The 20,850-nt window shown below is 38.1% G+C and overlaps 1 protein-coding gene across 1 annotated transcript in view; it reads right to left on the minus strand.

Annotated features, from left to right (window-relative positions):
• The window catches only part of GALNT2 (polypeptide N-acetylgalactosaminyltransferase 2), a 98,784-nt gene that overhangs the window by 13,036 nt on the left and 64,898 nt on the right, over positions 1 to 20,850 (minus strand). Inside the window, exons 6-11 of the mRNA XM_056343543.1 lie at positions 20,262 to 20,327; positions 17,705 to 17,826; positions 10,840 to 10,927; positions 6,990 to 7,077; positions 6,326 to 6,429; positions 1,304 to 1,430 (exon numbers count right to left, since the gene is read on the minus strand). Of these exons, the coding sequence (XP_056199518.1) occupies positions 1,304 to 1,430; positions 6,326 to 6,429; positions 6,990 to 7,077; positions 10,840 to 10,927; positions 17,705 to 17,826; positions 20,262 to 20,327 (595 nt within the window). The remainder of the gene's footprint in view (positions 1 to 1,303; positions 1,431 to 6,325; positions 6,430 to 6,989; positions 7,078 to 10,839; positions 10,928 to 17,704; positions 17,827 to 20,261; positions 20,328 to 20,850) is intronic.

Genomic DNA, 20,850 nt, shown 5'->3' on the forward strand with positions numbered 1-20,850 from the left:
TATGTAACACAGTTTAATTGGTAGATATTTCTACCCTCTGGATGCACACTATAAATCCTGGAATAGAGATGTGATGTATTAAGCGAGGATAATTCATTGCTAGATTTTGTTTTCCCCTAGGTATAGTATTCATTTTTCACTGCGGCATAAAATACATATCTCAAAGAACAGGGGGCCAGAAAAATCCCTGCTATAACTACTGGAAGAAATAGGACAGTGACTTTATTGTAGCAGACTTTTAAATTCATTAGAATCATCTTGGTGGCATAACCAGCATGGAAGTGAAGAATTACACCCTAAGGAGGTTCCTCAGTTTAGGTGAAAAATGAGTCCAAATACACCAGCAGCTTAGAACGTTCTTATGAATTTAAATGTGTCCATGATTACTGTGTTTCTTCACATTAAACAGTTTGGGCTCCGTACCCCTTCAAGGATAAACAAAATTTTAATTTCTAGCTTTTAACCCACAGAATCTTCAGCTGAGACTTGTACTTCCTCAGTCCTCTGTGCATCAGTCCAATTCTCTAAACCAGAACCTACAGTGATTTTTCAGCTACAACTGAGAGCGCCTTGGTCAAAACAGCCAACATATGCTCACACAATACATTTCATCCACATTAAACTCTGTGAACCTGAATCAGAATTGCTATTCTCATTCTATAGAGGAGAAACTGAGGAAATAGCTCGGTATTTCAGCTACTACTGTACACTATCAATTACAATCAAAGCAAAATTAACAGGCATATTAATCTAAACCCTTAATACTGAATTTTCTTAGCTCTGTAGAAAAATAATTTTTAAACACTAGAAAGGAAAATATGGCATAGAATGAAGCTGCCAACAGACTGGCACCAATGCCAGGATCAGTCTACATGATCATTTGCATATCACATACTGATCATTTATTGACAAAAAGCAAGGAAAACATACCCGTAACAGTGTATTCTGGCTTTTAGTGAATGATGAAACTGTTTCTATAAAATGAAGATTTACGAGACAGTTCTGAATCTTCTTTAAAGCCAAATAAACAAAGTTCTCATAACTGATAGAATACCAAGCTAAGCATTTCCTTCTTTTCCAGCTCAGGCTGTGCCTAATAGAAGTTTTCCCTTTTTTAACTCTCAGGCTCTTCTCTCGTTTGTGTAGTTGCCTTAAAGTCTTTAACTTCCTTTTAATTAGTATTTTCCCAAGCTAGGTAATATTGCAAGTATTTCTAAAGATCCTTAAAATGAAATTGCTGCCATCTGCTGATCATCTGAAGAAATTCAAAACATTGCTATTTAGCCGAAGACTGAACAGCTACCTTGCAAACACAGTACCACTCCCACCGGGAAACGTGTAAGGATGCTGTTTGCGGAATACGTGACCCACTCTGCTGCAAGGGATGATTTCTAGGCTCCCACCACATTGCCAAACTCTGAATGAGATCTCTGAAAAACATGAAAGACCAATATCACAAAGTACTGTAATTTCGTAGTATACTATTTACAGAGAAGGCTTTCAGTGATTAATGCCGAGGAGATCAATAAGATAGTTTTCTGAGAAATTCTAAGATAAACAAAGGCATATCTGAGCATTTCTTATTCTCCAAGCTCAGGAGAAATAATCATATTAACCCGGAAGCAAACCTGTATGTCTTCTCTTACCTGAGGTTACCAGCATTCCCCAAATTCATAAACCACGCTGTGATTTGTCAAAGTTAGGTCTATATGTGCTATTACTGTGCTTTATCTAAAGGGTAAGCAACAGCAGATACACTTAACAGATAAATTAATGATCTAGGTTATAATACATTTTTTTTCAGCTAAAGATGGAATAACACTGTGGACAAAAGTCAAGGCATGATAAAACAATAGATGCAAGCTGCTGATTTATTATAGCAGACAACAAAACACTCCCAAATACTGGCCATGGAAGAAGCCGTATCAAGTCAATCTTGATTTGAAGACAGACTGAATAAAGATGCAACTTCTGTAAACTGAAGTTTGTGGACAGTACACTTCTAAGCCAATCTAGTGAGCTAACCCAACTAGGGGGGACAAGAAGGTCTAGAAATATTTACACACCTTTCTCAGCTTAGACCTTTCATAGCAGAAGTCACCTAGTGCTGACTGAGAATTTTCCCTCATTCATTTCAAATAAGCACAGTAAGACAGGTGCTGCCAGGAGTGCTCTTCCCGTTTTGATGATGACCCCTTTAGTCCAGCACCTGCAATGAGTTACTGAGCGCCACCCTTACTTTCAAGCCTCTTCATAATCATTCAGTATCTTTCCACAGATTAAAAAGAAAATAAATAAGCTGCTCCAAGGTTAGCATCTACCTTTTATGACGTGCAGTAAGTGCCACTCCTTCCCCCAGAAGGCTTCTTCCCACACACAAAAATAAGTCATAAAAATAGCATTACTTAAAAAATTAAATTGGGGTGGGGTGAGGGGGTGTGTGTGATGGACCCCAACCAAAACCAAACTAAACAACCCCAAATAAACAAGAAACCATACCAAAAGAACACCAAACAAAAAAACCCAAAGGTTAGAGAGCATGTCATTTTGATGGTCTATCCAGGAGGAAGAGAAAAGAAATGCTGTGATTTCAGCTTTGACAGTGCAAGTTAACCGTGTTTCTGCTGAGTGCTCTTTGCTTTTACAAGGTTATTTTCCTATTTGTTCTCCTTCAGTGATAAATTCCATTGCATCAGGGCCAATTAGGCATATTCATGAATCCTAGACAGTCAACAGCCCAATCTATAGGCAGATCATCCTCCAAAAATATTAATGGCAATATTGTCTTTGCCAGTAACTTGTCTTGATTTTCCAGTCGACTTAACATGGGACAACAAACAAAAGTGATTTTTAAGTCAACTGAACATGACATTCTCCCTGTACATTTTTCATGGCACTGACTTCAGTCTTACACCTCTTATTTTGAGCTTATAATGAAAAAAAAATTGAGAATCACAGTAAATGGACTGGTCACTGCTATTAAACAGGTTAGTAACAAAAGCACTTCTGTGTTTCTACCACAGTAAATTACACACAGATGACTTCAGGCTTTCCCATATATAGCTCAAATCTGGTCCCATACTGCTCAAATTGTTGAAGCACAAGAGCAATAGTCTTCTTGTACCACTCTGAAACATTATTTATGTAGCTTTGCTATGAAGATCATACAGATACTAGCCCAGCATGAGGGGATGCTGCACTCAGTACAGACAGCCTGGTGAAAGACAACTGGGAGATCTGATCGAAGATAAAGGCTCTTGCATTAGGCAGGCAAATGCAAACTAAATGCTTGAAAACTCGTATTAGATTTATTTAAGTGTTAGGAAATACATGCCTCATGAGGTAAAGTGAGATTCTGGTTAAAAATAAAGGCCAATGTAGTATGGCTAAAGCTCTTTTTTAAAAAAAAAATAATTCATTTGAAGGTTTAATCCATTTTAATGGTTTAATCCATCTATTGAATGTATGCAGGCATTGAAAAAGTATTTTTGTTTTAGAAGTAATTTAGAAATATTGTGTCAACTTTTTTCATTATTCACAGCTGCCTTAGTGTGTACATCAACTTAATTCTCCCTCCATAAATTCCCAGAAATGTAAAACTACATGTATACTTCCCAGCACCTTAGATTCTGAAGAATCTTAAAAAAAAAAAAAAAGTGGAAATGATGAAAAATAGCTCTATGGGAAAGAACATAGGACTACTGAATAGGAAGAAGCAAACTAATACTTATTTGCACCAACATGGCTTCTAAAGCCTGCACGGAATTTTAAAGAAAAAGGAATGTACAGCAACAAAAACAAACAAAAAACCTCCCTCCAAGAACATCCTTAAGGCATCTTTTTTGTTATACCTGAACAGTGTGAGACATAATGTTACTATTTTTTTACAATTTCAATGGACACAGTTCTTCATTAAAAAGGCATGAACAGCATGTTGAACTTTCTTGCATGAGATTATTTTACACCTCTCGATAACAGATTTGCCCTTTTTATCGTAGTGTGCCATCAATATAGAAGACGGGGAATGTCTTACTCCCTGATTTTAGCAAAATTAAGACAAATCTAGGTTTTCAAATTTGACCCAAACCTTCCAACGGCCTATCCAGTTCTTCAGCACACTCCAATCCTCCCATGCTTATCAAAAAGCATGGTAAAGATTCTAAGAATTAGAGTTTATGAATTCAAGACAAGACTGAGCAAACCTTGTTCCATGTTTTGTACAGCAAGCTCATGTTACCCGTGACATTTAGCAACAATCTGAAAATGCACTGCATCTTCACGGTAAGAGCTGCCTCTTTGCATATGTAGGCAAAACACTGCAGGCCCATCTTGAAATTTGTAAAGTTGAGTCTATACTAATATGTGAACAAAATCTCACGTAACAGCTGCTCTGTACATGCTTGAAGCAAAAATGCTAGGTTTCATAAAGGATAAATATAATGTATACAACTATTTTGCAAGTCCATCTAACAGGTTATCTGCATGTAATATCATCCACTGATCCAGAGAAATGCTCGAGAGCAAAGAGGCCTGACGAGCGTGCATGTTGAATTTTAAACTGCACATCACAGATTTCTGATATCTGGTGCACGTGCCATTTACTGCCCATTAAATCATATGCCATATGACTTCTACTTGTCTGCAGGTAGTCTGGCAGCTATGAACAAATCATGAACTGTTGGATGTACTGACAGACCTTGCCTGTTCAGGGAGCAGAGAAAAGGCACCCCAAAGTCTCCACCTCCTCCTTCCCATGGAGGAGGGGGAACAGAATGCAGCAGGAGCAACATAAACAGCTTTTCGTCTGCAGTCTTCTCACCTTGAGTGAGGAGCTGTTTCTTGTGCCCTTTCTTGCTATCAAGACCTCAATTATCAAAGCATAAAAGCAGCTGCTAAGTTTTCAGAAAAAAATTGGTCGCTCAAGTACATGCTTGCAGCTAATCACATACTTAAGTGCTCTAGTGGCAAAAGAGGTTTTCAGAGCAAATGCAAGTATTGCTATAGTAAATCTATACAACGAATTTCCAGGACATTAAAAAATGAAAAATTACGATATTTATATGAATACAATTCAGCAATTTACAGCCAAAATAGTGAGAAAGCAGAAACACAGAAAGGAATTGTTCAAAATACCAAAGAGGTTTCTTTGAGTATTGCATGGGAAGGTCAGAGACTGGACTGTAAGAATGCCTCTTCAAGCCTTCAAGTTTCTTACAGGACTGGTAAATACTTGGTTACCATGTCTCCATCCTTAGTGCGCTGTATACAGCAGACATTTCCTTGTAGGCCAAGCATATGCTCAAATGCATATTTCAATAACTCAAAATACTTATGGGTTTTCACAAGTCCAAGGTATTTTAGGATTTTCAGCTAGCATGTGCAGTAGTAGAGAAGTTTCTATCCCTAGAACTGGTCCCAAAACACACTACTTAGGGTAGAGATGCATCTCAGATATTCTAAAAAACTAAATAAATGACAGACTGCAAGTCTTCAGAAGTTGTAGAGTTCTGCTCCTCCCAAATCTTTCTTTGTTTTGATACAAGTACACCAGTCTTAACTGGAAAAAAAAACTTTGTACAATATGGTAATGCCGAAGAGAGCCAAAAAATACCTACCAAAGCCAGATCTAACCACCAGGTCAAAAGAGAAATGGCTAAAGCACAAGTTCTCTCAGCCCCTCCTCCTTCTTCCCTAAATCCCACTCAAACACCTGAAAATGAGTAATTACAGCAAAAATGCCTTCTCACCAATAATTATCTCATAGGGCTAAAGTAGGGGTATAAAGTTCAAAAACTCACTAAGTATAGATGCCGTATTATTGATGTTAAGAAACAGATTACTCTTCAGTCAGCTAAGATAACTGATTTCTTAAGGTATATGTAAGAGTATTAAGCTCATGAACTCCTGTGCTCTACTTTTCATGATTACATTTTAGCAACATCTTAACACATGTCTTTTATTGCCAGCATTTAAACAATTTAATCAGTAACTTTAGATGAGGATGTGACTTTCAAACAAGACAGCATTTCTGAAAGTAATTGCCTATCTATATCCTGTCATTTTTTTATCAGCCAACTTCCATTACAAAAAAATATCACTGCTTAATGAAATACTTTTATTCTCTCCTAACTAGCATATAATTCCTACCTTGTTTTAATTCCTTCATTGTAATAAACCTTTTGGATTTTGCCAACAATGCATATGAAATTTTAACGCTGGTTTTAACCCTCTTTGCAGAAAATCAGGAAGACCATGACTGACAGCAAAGGCAATGATGAAACCTGCTTTCTTTCAAGACTGATCCGAAGGTAAGTAATATACATACCTAAGTTTTCTCCACCCCAAACATCCATCATCATGTCATACTTCCCTAGTTCTTCAAAATAGGATTTGTCCATCACAAATAACCCACCAGCTATCATGGGTGTCCTAAACAGAGGAGAAAAATGAAATTAAATACAGAACCATGAAGTGGGAGGTAAGTATTATTTGCACCTCAAGGTTAATACCTCCTTGAAAAAATCTGCAATGCTTTCGAATGCAACTTATTTTGCAGCTATCACTTCAAATGCTGTCTCCATACATTTCTATGACATATATAGTGCTGTGACCACCCTCTAAAGCAGTTGCCAAATCTCCAGCTGGCCTACATGTTCCTTAAAGGGTGGCAATCTGTGCCAGCAACAAAACATTAAAACCGATTTATTTTTATCCCTCAAAACATACCAACTTTAAACAAAGTGACATCTACATTTTGTTAAGGGTAAAGCATCTACTGGTGTGCTTTAAAGTATTCTTTTAAATACTATTTATTTCTGAGAGTCTCATAATGTGTCCTGATCACTATATGCTACATAAACACAAATGAAATCTCAATTCTAATGAAAGCTATAGCAAAGATGCCCTTTCAGACTCAGAAAAGATGATTTCTAAGTTGTTTAGTTGCAAATTACAATCTATTAAAGGGAGAAGTGGTGGTACAGACATACTTTATGGGAGCAACTGGATTTCCTTGCCGTGCTCTTCTTTGCTCTGGTGTCATGTAATCCCACTTGAACACCAGGTTCCAATCAAAGCCTTCAAGAAGAAGATATTAGAGTAGGATGTTAAAAAAAGGCTGTGATCATCATTCAACTTGTAGTAACTGAAATCACTGGGAACTAATTTAAATTAAAAATGTAAACTTGTTCAAACTTCTGGGTAAAAAACAAAGTAGGAGTCCAGATGACAGGTAAAGAAGTTGACAAGATGGTAAAAAAAACCCTGAAATACAAAATAACTTTTATTTCTTTTGTTGTCATCTATTACTCCAGGAAACCCAGTCAAGAACTGACAAAGCAAAAGCCTTCTATATGAATCCAGCATCTTGTATCCTTACATTAAATAAAACATTATATGAAGATCTTCCAGCCATTACAAATGCTCCCAACGGTCCTTTCAGTACAATTGCATTTCAGTTCTTATCAAAAAAATCACATATTTATGTTTACACAGGCTTTATGCAGTACACTCACTACTCTGTCAACAGGAGCTATCATAAAGGTCACAACAGGTTAGCTGTAATAAAATAAGCTGCCACTTACTTTATTAACATTCATTTAGCTTCCTGCTTTCCCACTGCATGCTTCTAAGTGCATCACTTTTTAAACTTAAGGCAAGCACTAGAGCACCAACATCTTACTTCCCATATACATAATGTACATAAATGTGCATACACACAGCAACAGCTGGTCTGGTCCTTTCTTGAATTAAAGACAGAAGAACATAAAGATCACTAGAATAGACAAGACCAGTAGGTCACCTACAGCAGTTTTCTACCTGACAATCATTTGAATTACCGCCTTTAGGCAATGATACACAGCTGCTAAGACAAACTTCCTACAGGAAACACTTTCATTACAGTTTTTGAGCATGAACGTCTATTAAAAAAACTACACAAGGTCCATAACCCTCTCCCAGTACACCTAAGCAAATCCTCCTTGTACAGCCTGCCTGCTGCCAAACACATTTAGATCCTATGAGGTCATGTAATGAATGATTTCCAGACTTCTGGTCCACAGATGTCAATAGTTTTCTTCCTCCAGCATAAAGATAAAGCAACTGCTTTGTGGGGAAATGGGGAAAAAGCTAAGGTAAACGGACATCCGTAAATGTGCGTAGTAATGATTGATGCAGAAAGTTAAAAACGAAACAGTTTTCGTTTTAACTCACAAGTTATTTATCTCACACACCCACTACAGAAATTATCCTGAACAGTCTTTACAGCATGCATGCCAACTCTTTCTCTCCATGTTTGAGTATTTCATGAAGTGTTGCACTGTAAAAATGAAAGACTGTCTAACTACTCCCAAACTCCAAGTAGCAACACAGTGAAATGGCTACAATCTATAGTACTGCAAAGCCTCCAGCATGAAAAATAAAATGAGCTCCAATATTTCCATGCAGTTAAAAAGTCGCATTTCATCACACATAGCCAGCAAAATTACTAGCATCTGGGAGAACTTGAAAAGCCCTACTGTTCCCCGGCAGAAGCGATAGAGTTACATACACTGCAGTGAACACAAGGGGTCTCTTTTGGAACGCAACACACTGCTACAAAAGACGAACAAGTGCATAAATTGTTTACCCATAAAAACTGGTTTTCCATCTCCATTTTCACTGACTCTGGGAAAAATCTGCACTCAGTGAGATAATATCAGTAACTCTGTAAAAGGAGTATTTTTAAATACAAGTGCATATCCAATATGAAATTCTATGCAGTGTAAACTGCATCATAGGCATACTCTAAATTATTAGATCTCAGTTAACTACAGTTTATTCCAGTAATTAAAGTGTTTGTCAGGGCCCCTTAAGCACTTCTGCACCCCCCACCCCCCCCCCCCCCCGCAAAAAAAAAAAAACCCAAAACCCACCATTTGTAACCTGAAGTGCTTGGATTTAGTATTGGCCAAACTTGGGAATTGTTTCAGCCCTGTCCACTTTAAAAAGTTTGTAGCCCTTGCTAAATTGCTTGTCTTGGGTTACTAAATCCTTTCAAAACACACCAAGCACAAATGCTGTCCCAGCTGTCTCAGCCACACAGATATTGTATCTAACATTGAAAGCATAGTTTTGGTTTCCATGTTTAGACTTGGCCCCAGTGAAAATGTCCCGTGATGCCAAATGCTGTAGCGCCTCTAACATGGTAATCTGTCCTCTGGGAACTGAGAAGAAATATATTATTCATGTTTCAACAGATTTCCAAATAGCTTTAAACATTGGTATGTGCAAAATTCCTATTATTATTAAAAAAAGACAGCTTCTCACTCAATCCAGAAGTACAGAGGCTTCATGCACTTCAAAGATAGTAATAAAGAAATACCTATTTCTATTGTGCACAGGGGGAGAAAATTAGCATTAAAAAGTAAAAAAAAAAAAAATATAAAAAATTGGGAAACGTAATTCCAAAGATGAAGCATGAAAAGCAGTAATAAGCGAAAAGATCTCTCAATCTTTTCCCACTTCACTTGGGAAGAATTAAAGAGCATGAACCCTGCAGGAACCAATCAAGGGTTTCAATGAAAGAATTTCTCCTCCTACTGCAGACAACAATAAAAGCCACATAATGGTATGGGGATTTTCATACTTGAGATATAATGAACAGATTGGGTAAAAGCCTTAAGGTTTTAATAAAGCTGGCACACAGATAATAGCACAGAACCATACATTAGCATACTGTGAATATACGCCCTGTAGGTGTTATTTCGAAACATTAATTGAAAGGATATAGAACCTCTCACCTCCAGATCACTGACAAACTTGAAGCAAATAAAAGCAATATTTGCATAATGTTGTATTTTAGTTTACCCGAACAATGCTTGGTGGCCAGTTAAAGACTAGTAACTGAAAAGACAGACTTGAAATTGTTTTTTCCTTCCTCACTCAAGAAAGTCCATTCAGAAAAAGCTGGAACACTGTGGGAACAGCACTGAGTAATTTCTATATCATGGCTCATATGTTTGTGCAGACATTTCAGTTTCCAGGGTTATAGGAACAACTATTAAAAAAGGGGGGGAAGGGGGCACAGAGAACAGCTCTTTTAAATGTTAGATTCTTGCTAACAGCGAAAGTTTTAAAAATTCGTAATGAGTAAGAATTCTGGTGTGTGGTTGCCCTCCCCCTCTGGTAAAGGAGAAGGGAGGATTTTTATTTTTATTGAGGGCTTCACAAGTCTTTTTGCTGTTTGCTGCCAACAGTTTACACCAGCTAGATATAGTGAGACTGTAGTACTTCTAAACTCAATTTAACAGCAAATTTTGTAACAGAAAAGGTATAAACACAACAACTTTTCATGGTCACATGTTACTCGTCACAATTACAGATCATGGCTAACAAAAACATTTATTTTTTAAAGACATTCCAAAGCTTTCTGCTTATTAAGTAGTGTAATTTTTTAAGCAAACCAGCATCTTGAAAAAAACTCATAGGCACTGCATTGCTGATGGGCTTCTAAGCTAGCAATTAAAGTCTGTCTTATCTATAAAGAGAATCATAAGCTCTGGCCATAAGCCGCTTCTGACATTTACACAATCCTACAAACATTGGAGTGAGTCTTGCATATTGGTGAAAGGCAGCATAAACTTAAAAGAATTAGTATAATAAAGATTAACTGTTTTAAAGCAGAGGACAATAAGGCCAATTCAAATCCAAGCCTAAGAAACAAGTGACCTACAGAACTTAAAACCAGAATGAAAGAAGAACAGTATGTTAACTGCCCAATTCCACAATTGCAGTGATTATGAGCTTTGATTCTTGATACTTTTGGTTTTTTAAAATCTGTATTCCAGTACAGGTACATACCGCCTTTTAAATCAGCTGACGCCCCAACGTACTGGAAGTTGTCCATATTAATTACATCAATAATAGGAGACACAACTCTGGTCTTGTCCTAGAATAAATATTAGAAAGTAATATTGAAATAATGAGATCAATATATAAAGATACAGGCAGGATGAGATGTTGAACAGTTCAGAGGGATTTCATTAGCACATCTCCCCCAGCTCTCCCCCTACTCCAACGTGTGGCTCTGAACAGCCAGTGCTGTGAACAGCATTGCTCAGCACTGCTTCAGAAAGCAAAAAACCACATGATACAGCTGGGAATCCTCTTTCTATTCTAGGCTACTTATATTCAAGCAATCCCCCTCTTCTGACTGGCTCTTGAAGGCGGCAGCAAACTTGCAGTTCTAAAGACAGTTGAGCAAACAACGCTTCCATCCTTACTTTTAAACCCAGCTCAAAGAAAAGAAGCATCCAGGTAATTCCTATTTTCCACGGCAAATCTCTAGCCACACAAGGGTACTAGCGTCTTATTTCAACCTTTAAGGAACACTTAGGCCTTTCTGCAATCAGAAAAGTCTTAGGTTAATGCTAACCCATTTCACACTAGAAGAATCACGCTTCACAATCAGATAGAAAAGAGATTCTAACACCACTTCAAACTAATGAATGCTATTAATCTCTAGCAGCCAGGATTCCAGTGGTACAGATACCACATTCCTCTGTCCAGCCACAGTCTCGTATACTGCTCTGAGCAATCTTAATTACTTTAGCTGATGTTTTTATCAAAATAGTTTATGAAAAAAAACATAAATCTTTCCAACAACCCCACACACATCAGCCAGTAGGATCACAAGATATCAGGAACAAAAAAAAAAAAAAAAAAGACTAATCTAATATTAGAAATGCAGTATCACTGTTAAGCCAGTTTATGTCCATGGCTTAGGGGGGGGGCAGGGCGCGCGGGGAGTTACGTTTACACAGTGAAGTGTAACTTCTATGGTAGCTTGATGGAACATTTTGCTTGAGTTCAAAATAATAGTTTGAGTTCCACAATTTAACACCATGCAGAGAGCACAGATAACTTCAGAAGATTTTATCACCAAATCTGTGAATATAAGAAAAATGTATTTTGAAAGAACAGGAGGTAGCTTGGTAACTGTTACAGACAAACTGTTCTCATCGTTTAGAAAGAATTTATCAACCTAAATCCTTAAAATGGAGATGTTTATTTCATAAGTATGCCTTCAAACAACAATACATATATTCTATATAGTGATTCAGCAATACACCCCCCTTGATAATTAGTATTATACAGAACAAGTTGGAACCAAACTAGTACAAGAATAGCTTGAGCTCATAACAAGAGACTTAAAAGCAACTCTTAGTCAAATGCTTTGCTTGGTCCAATAAAGGCATTAAACACCCATTTTCATTTACTGAATTGTAACTATTCAATCTGTGCTGATTTTAATAAGCCTGATTTTAATAAGCCCTAATTACACAGTTGGCATTTACTAGGGTCATTTTGCCTGAGTGAGCAAAAGGCCACTAACTTCTGTCTCAGCCAAAAGGAGAATCCAAGCGAACCCAAGGGAATCCAAGCTGAAGACTAAGCTAAAAACTGAAGACTCACTGACTTCTACGTTCCTTTTAAGTATCACTGCAGCTATACCACCCAGGCCAAATACCTGCTTTTATGAGGGATGTAATATAACATCTAATCAGGTCTGCTACTATGTAGCAAGTAGCTTGGTGTAAAGCAAAACAACAAAAGACCAACCACACATCAGTCACATCTTTAGCTGCCGTTTCTGGTAGCTGTCGTGCCAAGTCCATGCTTACAGCAGCAAGCATACAGTCTTGCTAACTGTGTTGTACTTGGAATTATGATTTACTGCACCTTCATAGCAAACATTAAAGCACTTCAGGTGCACCCATGACCTTATTTTAGGCATTCTATAAATAGTGATAGAATTAGGGAACTCCTTTATTTAAAGACTGATGGGACAGAAGACATCCAGCTTATCTGCTTATTCACAATACACCCAGAAGCATGAAATAGAAAAATGAAACCACCTTTCCTTAGCTGAAACTGAGACAGTTTATACATCTATGTCCACTTCTCAACAACTTTTCTGACAACAATCTGCATTCTCTTAATGTTTCTACACAGCACAGTTAACCTGGTGGTAAAAGTTGCTCAAGCTATCAGGTATTGCATTAGTCAGAGCTTCAATCAGGCTTCAACTTTTCTCCACTGTGCTGAGTAAGCAGGTACCACACCATCTCTACGCATTTGGTTTTCCCCAGGCTAAATTTTACTGCTGGCCTGATTAGTTTTATCAGTATCAGTGCAACACCACGCTAAAACCACTTGCTACACTTAACTTGTTATTTAAACAACTTACAGCTGTTTCTCCAACAAACAAATACCCAGATTGTGAGCATCCAGTTTGATGTACAACCCCCACTTTGTTGGCTTGGAAAGATGCTGCTCCTTCCAGGATTTGAAATTATAGATTTGCTCAGCAGCAAAGCAGACAAGAGATTCATGTTCTTAAAGTGATGCTTTGCAGGGCACTACAAAGTTGTTGATGCAGAGGCTGCAAAAAGAACTTGCGGGTCTCCAAAGTCCAGGGAGTTCATCCACTTAAAAACACTACGAAGCAGCTGCTCCCTTTAAATTACCCTAAAGCACGATAGATACTTTATCCATAGCGTGATTTAAGCAGAAATCTTTCTGAAGGGTTGACACCATAACTTATAATGGAACACACAATTGGAAAACCATGTGCTTTTTGGTGAGGATAATGGAAAGAAATAGCTTGTGAATACTGCAAATCTCTAGTGCCTGGAAATCTGAAGCAGACTATTTCATCTTAATATTTCATAAGGAAGTTATGTATGCTCTAGAGAATTAGACTATTATATATTATTCTCTTAAACCATCAGAAATTACCCTCAAGATTCTACATACATTGCCTCCCCCCCTCCAAAAAAACAAATCTCAAGACACTTCAAAGATTAAGCTTCACGACACACTGAAGAGAAAATACAAATATTTTCCTTTTAGCACTGTGCCACTCAAAAGTTGACTCGTTCAAGGTCACAAAAATCTGAGACAGATATGAAAAAGGAATCCGTATCTCATTTCTTAATCTTAGTTCTTTCTTCCTTTTAGAGATCTTCCTTGTTTAAAAATACCTTCCTAAAAGCGATGTAAGATTTACAGCTATGCTAAGAAAACAGGTTAGCTCAGTTCTGCACCAGAAACTTTCAATTTTTATTTTTCTCTGCTAACTGATGTATTATAAGAATAGAATGTCAAAGTGATTAGAAATTTGAAATGGAAAAAGCCAAGTAGACAAGTATTCATGAAATAGCTAGTAGTTATCAGTCTTTAAGACCGTGTATACTTATTACTATGTTCACATTTTGGGGAAATCAAAAGGTTAATCTCCACTGTCTCCTCCTTCAATCTCCCCGAAAGGCACACAGAAAAAAAATCTAGAGGGCATAAAAGGGAGCCTTAGGTAGCCAGGAGGGAGCAAAGGGGAAGGAGACACACTAGCTCCAGGTTACACTAGTGTCTGTATGCGTTCTGTACTCCAAAATATTCATCTTTTATGTACATTGCTTCTGCTTTAAGCCTTTGCTCAAATTGCTGAAGAAAAATCCCTAGCAGCGTCAGACCCCTCTAAGAATGCTAAAGCAGCACAGTAATAGACAAAGATACTCTAATCCAGAAACCATCTCAAAGAAGAAAACTGTGGGATGGATCATCCTTCAATTGAAGAGGAGAGCTTGATGTCTCAGCTGCTCCTAACACAAGCAAGACGTCAGAGACAGCTTTCTAAACTGGTTACAGCACATGGGATAGAGTATTGTAGAACTGATCCAATTCAGAATGTTTCTTGGAAGCTATAAATTTTTAAATTCTAACACACACAACTAATCCTCCAAAACTGACAGAATGAAATGCTGGTGGGCAATTCTGGAACAAAAAGGGGGAAAAAAATCCGACCCCCTGCTTTGCAGCAGATACAGAATAGATGTAACAGTACATCAGAAAATACTGTATTAATGCATAATAGCCCTGACCTGAAAAAGTTACCTTTGAGGCCAGAGCAGAAATGAGTTCACGTCTATTCAGCTTCTTGTCACAGAGACTATCAAGAAAATGCTGCCAATTAACATCAAGTAACATACTGTGTGCACTGTGAGCAAACTCAATCGATTTAAAATAACAAAGAACTATCATACACTATATGTAAACACTATCCATACCTTAATTATTTGAACAAGCAGAAAGCTTAGAAGCTACTTTATGAATACACATGCCTGTTGGTTGGGAATCTTCCCACATGAAAATAAACTGGAAATACACATCAATTATTTAACAGTACATCAAGTTTTTAAGAATGGAAAACTGTATTCATACAGCTGCAAACTATTCAATGGCACACACGATTAGTGCGTATCACGGTGACAATTGTGGGGAGCACATTTCGAATTCATGAGCTGCTAAATAGTAGCTGCTGCACAAAGCAAAATATGCACCAGTTCCTCCCACCAAATACACTGCATGTGATGCTGGATCGTCACAAAATTGTCAGCAATTTAGTAAGAGGTTTACATTCCATTATGATTAAAAAGTAACGTTCATATTCCGTATCAGTTTCAGAAATTTAAATGAGTATGCCCTGAAAAAAGTCATAGACAAGAAAAACTGTAAATGGCAAAATACCTGCCTTACTAAAAGCAGAGTTTTGTTGACCAAAGCTACCATTTCTCTTCTAATTTCATGAATAGGTAGATGTTTCAAACCATTTACACTAAAAGGTCTGAAAGCAGTTCCCATGTCCCAGAATCTACCCATGCTTTAGCCACAAGCATTCTCCACTTCCTTTTGAGATATACTTAACGTCTTCAAGGTTATTCTCCTAGTTAATCATTGTAGAAAAATTCTGCCAATCCTTCTAAGCCTGCAACACTTTAAACGGGCATAAAAAAAAACCAGAAGGAAGTGCTATGTCAGTCATGCTCAAAGGCTCTGTCGGCTCTAGGTACATTAATAGTGTCCAGGTTTAGGCTGATTACAATTATTTCTACTCCAGGACAGGATTTTAATGGCCGATACGCTTAGGCAATTTACAGCATTTCTGGACTACACAGTAAATACAATGGGCCGAGGCCAACTGTATGAGAGGTTCAACAAGGCTCAGTGCCAGGTCCTGCACTTGGGCCACAGCAACCCCAGGCAGCGCTACAGGCTGGGGCAGAGCGGCTGGGAAGCTGCCTGGTGGGAAAGGGCCTGGGGGTGCTGGTTGATGGACATCTGAACAGGAGCCAGCAGTGGGCCCAGGTGGCCAAGGCGGCCAACAGCATCCTGGCTTGTAGCAGACACAGCGTGGCCAGCAGGACCAGGGCAGTGCCCGTCCCCCTGCGCTGGGCACCGGTGAGGCCGCCCCTGGACCCCTGTGTTCAGCTTTGGGCCCCTCACTGCAGGGGGACGTGGAGGGGCTGGAGCGTGTCCAGAGCCGGGCAGGGGGCTGGGGCAGGGGCTGGGGCACCAGCCTTGTGAGGGGCGGCTGAGGGACCTGGGGGGGTTGGCCTGGAGAGGAGGGGGCTCAGGGGGGGCCTGATCGCTCTCCGCAGCCACCTGACAGGGGCCGTAGGCAGCGGGGGTCGGCCTCTTCTCCCGGATAACGAGCGACAGGACAAGAGGAAACGGCCTCACGTTGCGCCGGGGGAGGTTTAGGTTGGGTATCGGGAAAATTTCTTCACCAAAAGCTTTGTCAAGCATTGGAGCAGGCTGCCCAGGGAAGTGGTTGAGTCCCCATCCCTGAGGGTATTTAAAATATGTGTAGACATGGTGCTGAGGGACATGGTTTAGTGATGGACTTGGAAGTACTGGGTTAACAGTTGGACCTGATGATCTTAAAGGTCCTTTCCAGCCAAAATGATTCTACGATTCTAAAAGGTATCACAGAACTAAACAGAATAATGAAAAAAAATCAGTCATGAGTTGATAGCTTCTCCACTGGCATTTTGAATATATGGGGTTTACTCCCACCGCTGCCCCCCTCCCCCTTTTGGGAGGAGATGCAAAGAAAAGCATAGGGAGGATAAGCAAAGAACTGGGCATTAACAAGACAGAGCAGCTTAACAAAACCATTTTGACCAGAAGCATTTTAAAAGAAAGCCTTTCCAGAAAAGGGAGTTTAACCGAAAGGGAATGCAATTAAGAAAGATGAAAAACCCTGCTGTCTTGAGTGTTTCCCAGTGCTTTTTGGGATCACACTTGATTCACATTCCAATTCCACCGAGTTCCTCCAGAGCAAGTTAACAAGTATAACAAACCCCTGGAGAAAATATTATACTTTCACTCTCAATCCTCTCAATTGCTTTTCCAGGACACAGACTAAACATCATTTTCATCGAAGCTGAGAGCCCATAGTCCCTGCTAATTTCTGCAGGAATTTTGTTTCACAGCTTAACCTCTCTCCTATTATCACACTGAATCTTAATGAGGCATAAATACTCAGGTAAACTGAATTACATTGATATGATACTGGTTGAGGAGAACGATAGTTTGCCCTAAAGATTTTCAACACTTACTGAGGATGTCTCTAAAGAACCAAAGAAGCATATATTTGAATTGCTTGTAAAAATAATAATAAATATTCAGATTTTATGTAGTTGTGTTCAGATTAAATGAACAAAAAGCGTGTTTTAATCACAGAACACTCCGATCATCTCCATCTCATTTCAGAGAAAAAGCTTCCTTAGAAAAATGCATAAAATTAATGTAGTATAAAACAGATGGCTTTAAAATTTAAAGGCTACTCCTTTGGGAAATTACTTTAGAACTCTCTACTAACCTCAGCTACTCTTTCCAAAAGTGGTTCCAGCCAGTGCTCATTGCATTCACAGTGACTATCCAGAAAGGTCAGCACTTTTGCTTGTGCTGCATCTGCCCCTCTGACACGGGAGCGCATCAAGCCTGAAAAAGTAAAGATAAAAAGTTTTAAGTACTTACCAAGGAAGACAATCAACAGTAGTGAGAAACTGTTGCATTCCAAGTTAGCCATGAATTAAATTACTCTACAGGACAAACACACAAGTTCCATTAGCAAAATGAGATGCTAGTTAACAAGTCAGTGAAACGACCTTATATCAAACAGCCTGCAAGCTTCCAACCTACTGCACTCTGGTCTACAGGTTTCAATCTGATTTAAGTTGAAGAATTAAAACATCTTTTTTTTAAAAAAGTGATATGCAAGTACAGCTGGATCTGCATTACAGCAAGTGTTATATATACTGATAAAGTTACTCAAGACCAGTCCTGAAAACACACTTTTCCTATAGTTTCACAATGGGCTTGATGAAAGCACCATCATTAACTTATCCTTCCCACCTTTTTGCCAACTCCTGATCTCACGACAGTCTGTCCATTCTTCTATCAGCTTCTTCCAGAAATAACCATGCTTCATTAATTCACATCTGAGAGCCTTCCCCCAACCCCCTTCAATTGTCTTTCCCCTGTGTTTCTTGCAATTCTTTTATTTTGTAGGTTTTTCTTTTAATCTTATTTTAATTTTTTTCTTTAGGAAGAAACTTCTGGTAAAGCCAAAAGATTCTTCTCTACACCTCAATTACACAGATCCTCTCACTGTGTTCCTCTCCTTCCTTTTTAATATTTGTTCATTGAACGACCTCACCATTCCTTAAAGTCCCAAAGTCCCTTGCTATATATACATACATACCCCAGAACATCCCATAACATACTTCAATACAGAAAAATAGCAAGCTTCCACCCATTCCTTTGCAAATTTCCTCCCTACTTTTCTTTACTACTATTCAAAATTCATTGATTTCATTGTCACTCAAGACCAAAGCCAAGTAATTACTTTTTTCATTTTTCTTTCTGTATTGTCTCCCACCAAATCTGGTGTTTTTGTTTTAATTTGTATGTGTCTGAGATAACAGCATCAGCCTACACTTGAAAATTAAAAGCAAAGTGAGTATCAAACTCAAGCATAGCAAGCCAGCAATCAAATTTTACAGTATTTTAATTTAAAAAATTATCACCTGATTGCACATATGGATGCCTAGGCAAAATTTCATGAACAGTACAGTAGATCCCATGGGTAATAAACTTAGTCTCACAAAAATACCAAGTAAACTAGTACTGTGCCTTCCATCTGCAAATAGTTGTTCTTTTCTGACATAGCAAAAGATTTGTCAAATCGTATTTCATTTTCAGATATAAATATTAACTTTGTACTACATTTACAGATTTGTACTTAAAAATATGCATCAGTGTATATATAATTACTAAAAAATAAAAATAGTGTTAATTCATTCTTTTTTCCATTATTATTATTATCTCCATCTTTAAGTGCTGTACTGATGAGAAAAATGATATTAACTTATTCAGAACCCTGCAACCACAGCAAGTTATAAAAGGCCTGTTTTCCTAACAAGCCTTTGTTCACAAGTATATTCCAAACAAAAATATTTAAATACTAAGGACCCATCAGTTTGCAGTAACTTTAATTACAGGACAACACAGGTTTTGTGCATGTCATTTCCAGTTTCTGGCAATCTAATGATTCTAGCTGCTCCTCAGGCCAGACTAGCAGCCTCGAAGATACAGTGCTTATAAAAACAAACAAGTACATATCTGCTAATTCAGTCAACTATTTCAACTGTCAACTCTCAGTTACCATTTCAAAGAGCTGGAGAATAACAGTTGCCTATATCTAATACTTTAAGATCCATAGCCAGGAAACAGCTGACTGAAGGTCTCAGTGATATGAGACCGTAATTTACAAAGCAACAAAGAAGAACACAAAAGCGTAAGACAAGTCTGTTACATGGCACACTGGCTTCAGCAAAACTGGCATAACCAGCCCGCCTGGCTGCTCAAACCTTCTCAAGCCTGCCAAAACAAACTGTTTGCTGGCTGTCCATCAACTAGATCCTTAACATGATCCCTAGTAAGGGATGGGGGGGGGGGGGGGGGGGGGGGAAGAAAGGGGGGGCACTATTTTTTAAAAGCTGGATCATTTCAAACATTCATACAGTTTACAGTGAGACCTTACGCACAATGGCAGCAGCTTAACTAACAATTCAGTACAGTAAGAGAAAGAGAGGCTGAGGGTAAAATGCAATTTCTCAAGTCAGCTTTCACTGTGAAAGCCAGCAATGGGCAATTGTGCACACAGCAATACAGAATTAATCACAGTTACTGTTTTCACTTGCACAAGTACATTTGGTTTTATTCCTTCCACTAATAAATTGATTTATAAAGCGAAAATCCCCCCTCCAATACAGAACGTATAGCAGAATGTTCCTTCAAATGGCTTGATGAATGTTAACAGATAAGGCAGCAACAGTGGAATTTTTATCTTCCTTCCCCCAGATTACGCCTACCTTCTCGGCGATCATTTCGAAGAACCCGCACTTTTTCAATTTTTCCCAAGAGAGCACCATCCTCAGCTTTAAAAAGAATTAAAAAATAAGTTAATAAATAAATCAAGTGATGAGAACCAGTTTGACATGCAACACTGTATACCTTAAGAGAGGCTGCCTTCAAACAAATACTTTATTTCTGGTGAGATAAGTAATCAATTTTTTTAAGAATATCTCTTATATTTAACTATTTATGACCATAAACATTTTCTACTATGAAGCTAAGTTACCAGCTAAGAAATTACTACCCTCATGTTATTTAAAGCCATTTTAATTTTACGCCCTTGAAATATTTTTATTTAATGATATTCACTTCGCTTACTTCAGACAGATTCTACACCGCATAAGAAAAAAAAAAAAAGGGATTAAATAAACTCTTTTCTTTGCATATAAGAAACCTCACATTTTAACCAACATGAAGGCTTAAACCTTTCTTAAACTAGCTGTAAACTAGCAATGCAAGTATGGACATTAGCATCCTTTAAGAAATGTTACTCAGAGGTCCATTTCAGTTGTTCAAGTTTGTGTCATAATACCCTTGCACTTATAA

The sequence above is a fragment of the Falco biarmicus genome, chromosome 6 (assembly GCF_023638135.1).
Source record: "Falco biarmicus isolate bFalBia1 chromosome 6, bFalBia1.pri, whole genome shotgun sequence".
NCBI classification, from domain to species: domain Eukaryota; kingdom Metazoa; phylum Chordata; class Aves; order Falconiformes; family Falconidae; genus Falco; species Falco biarmicus.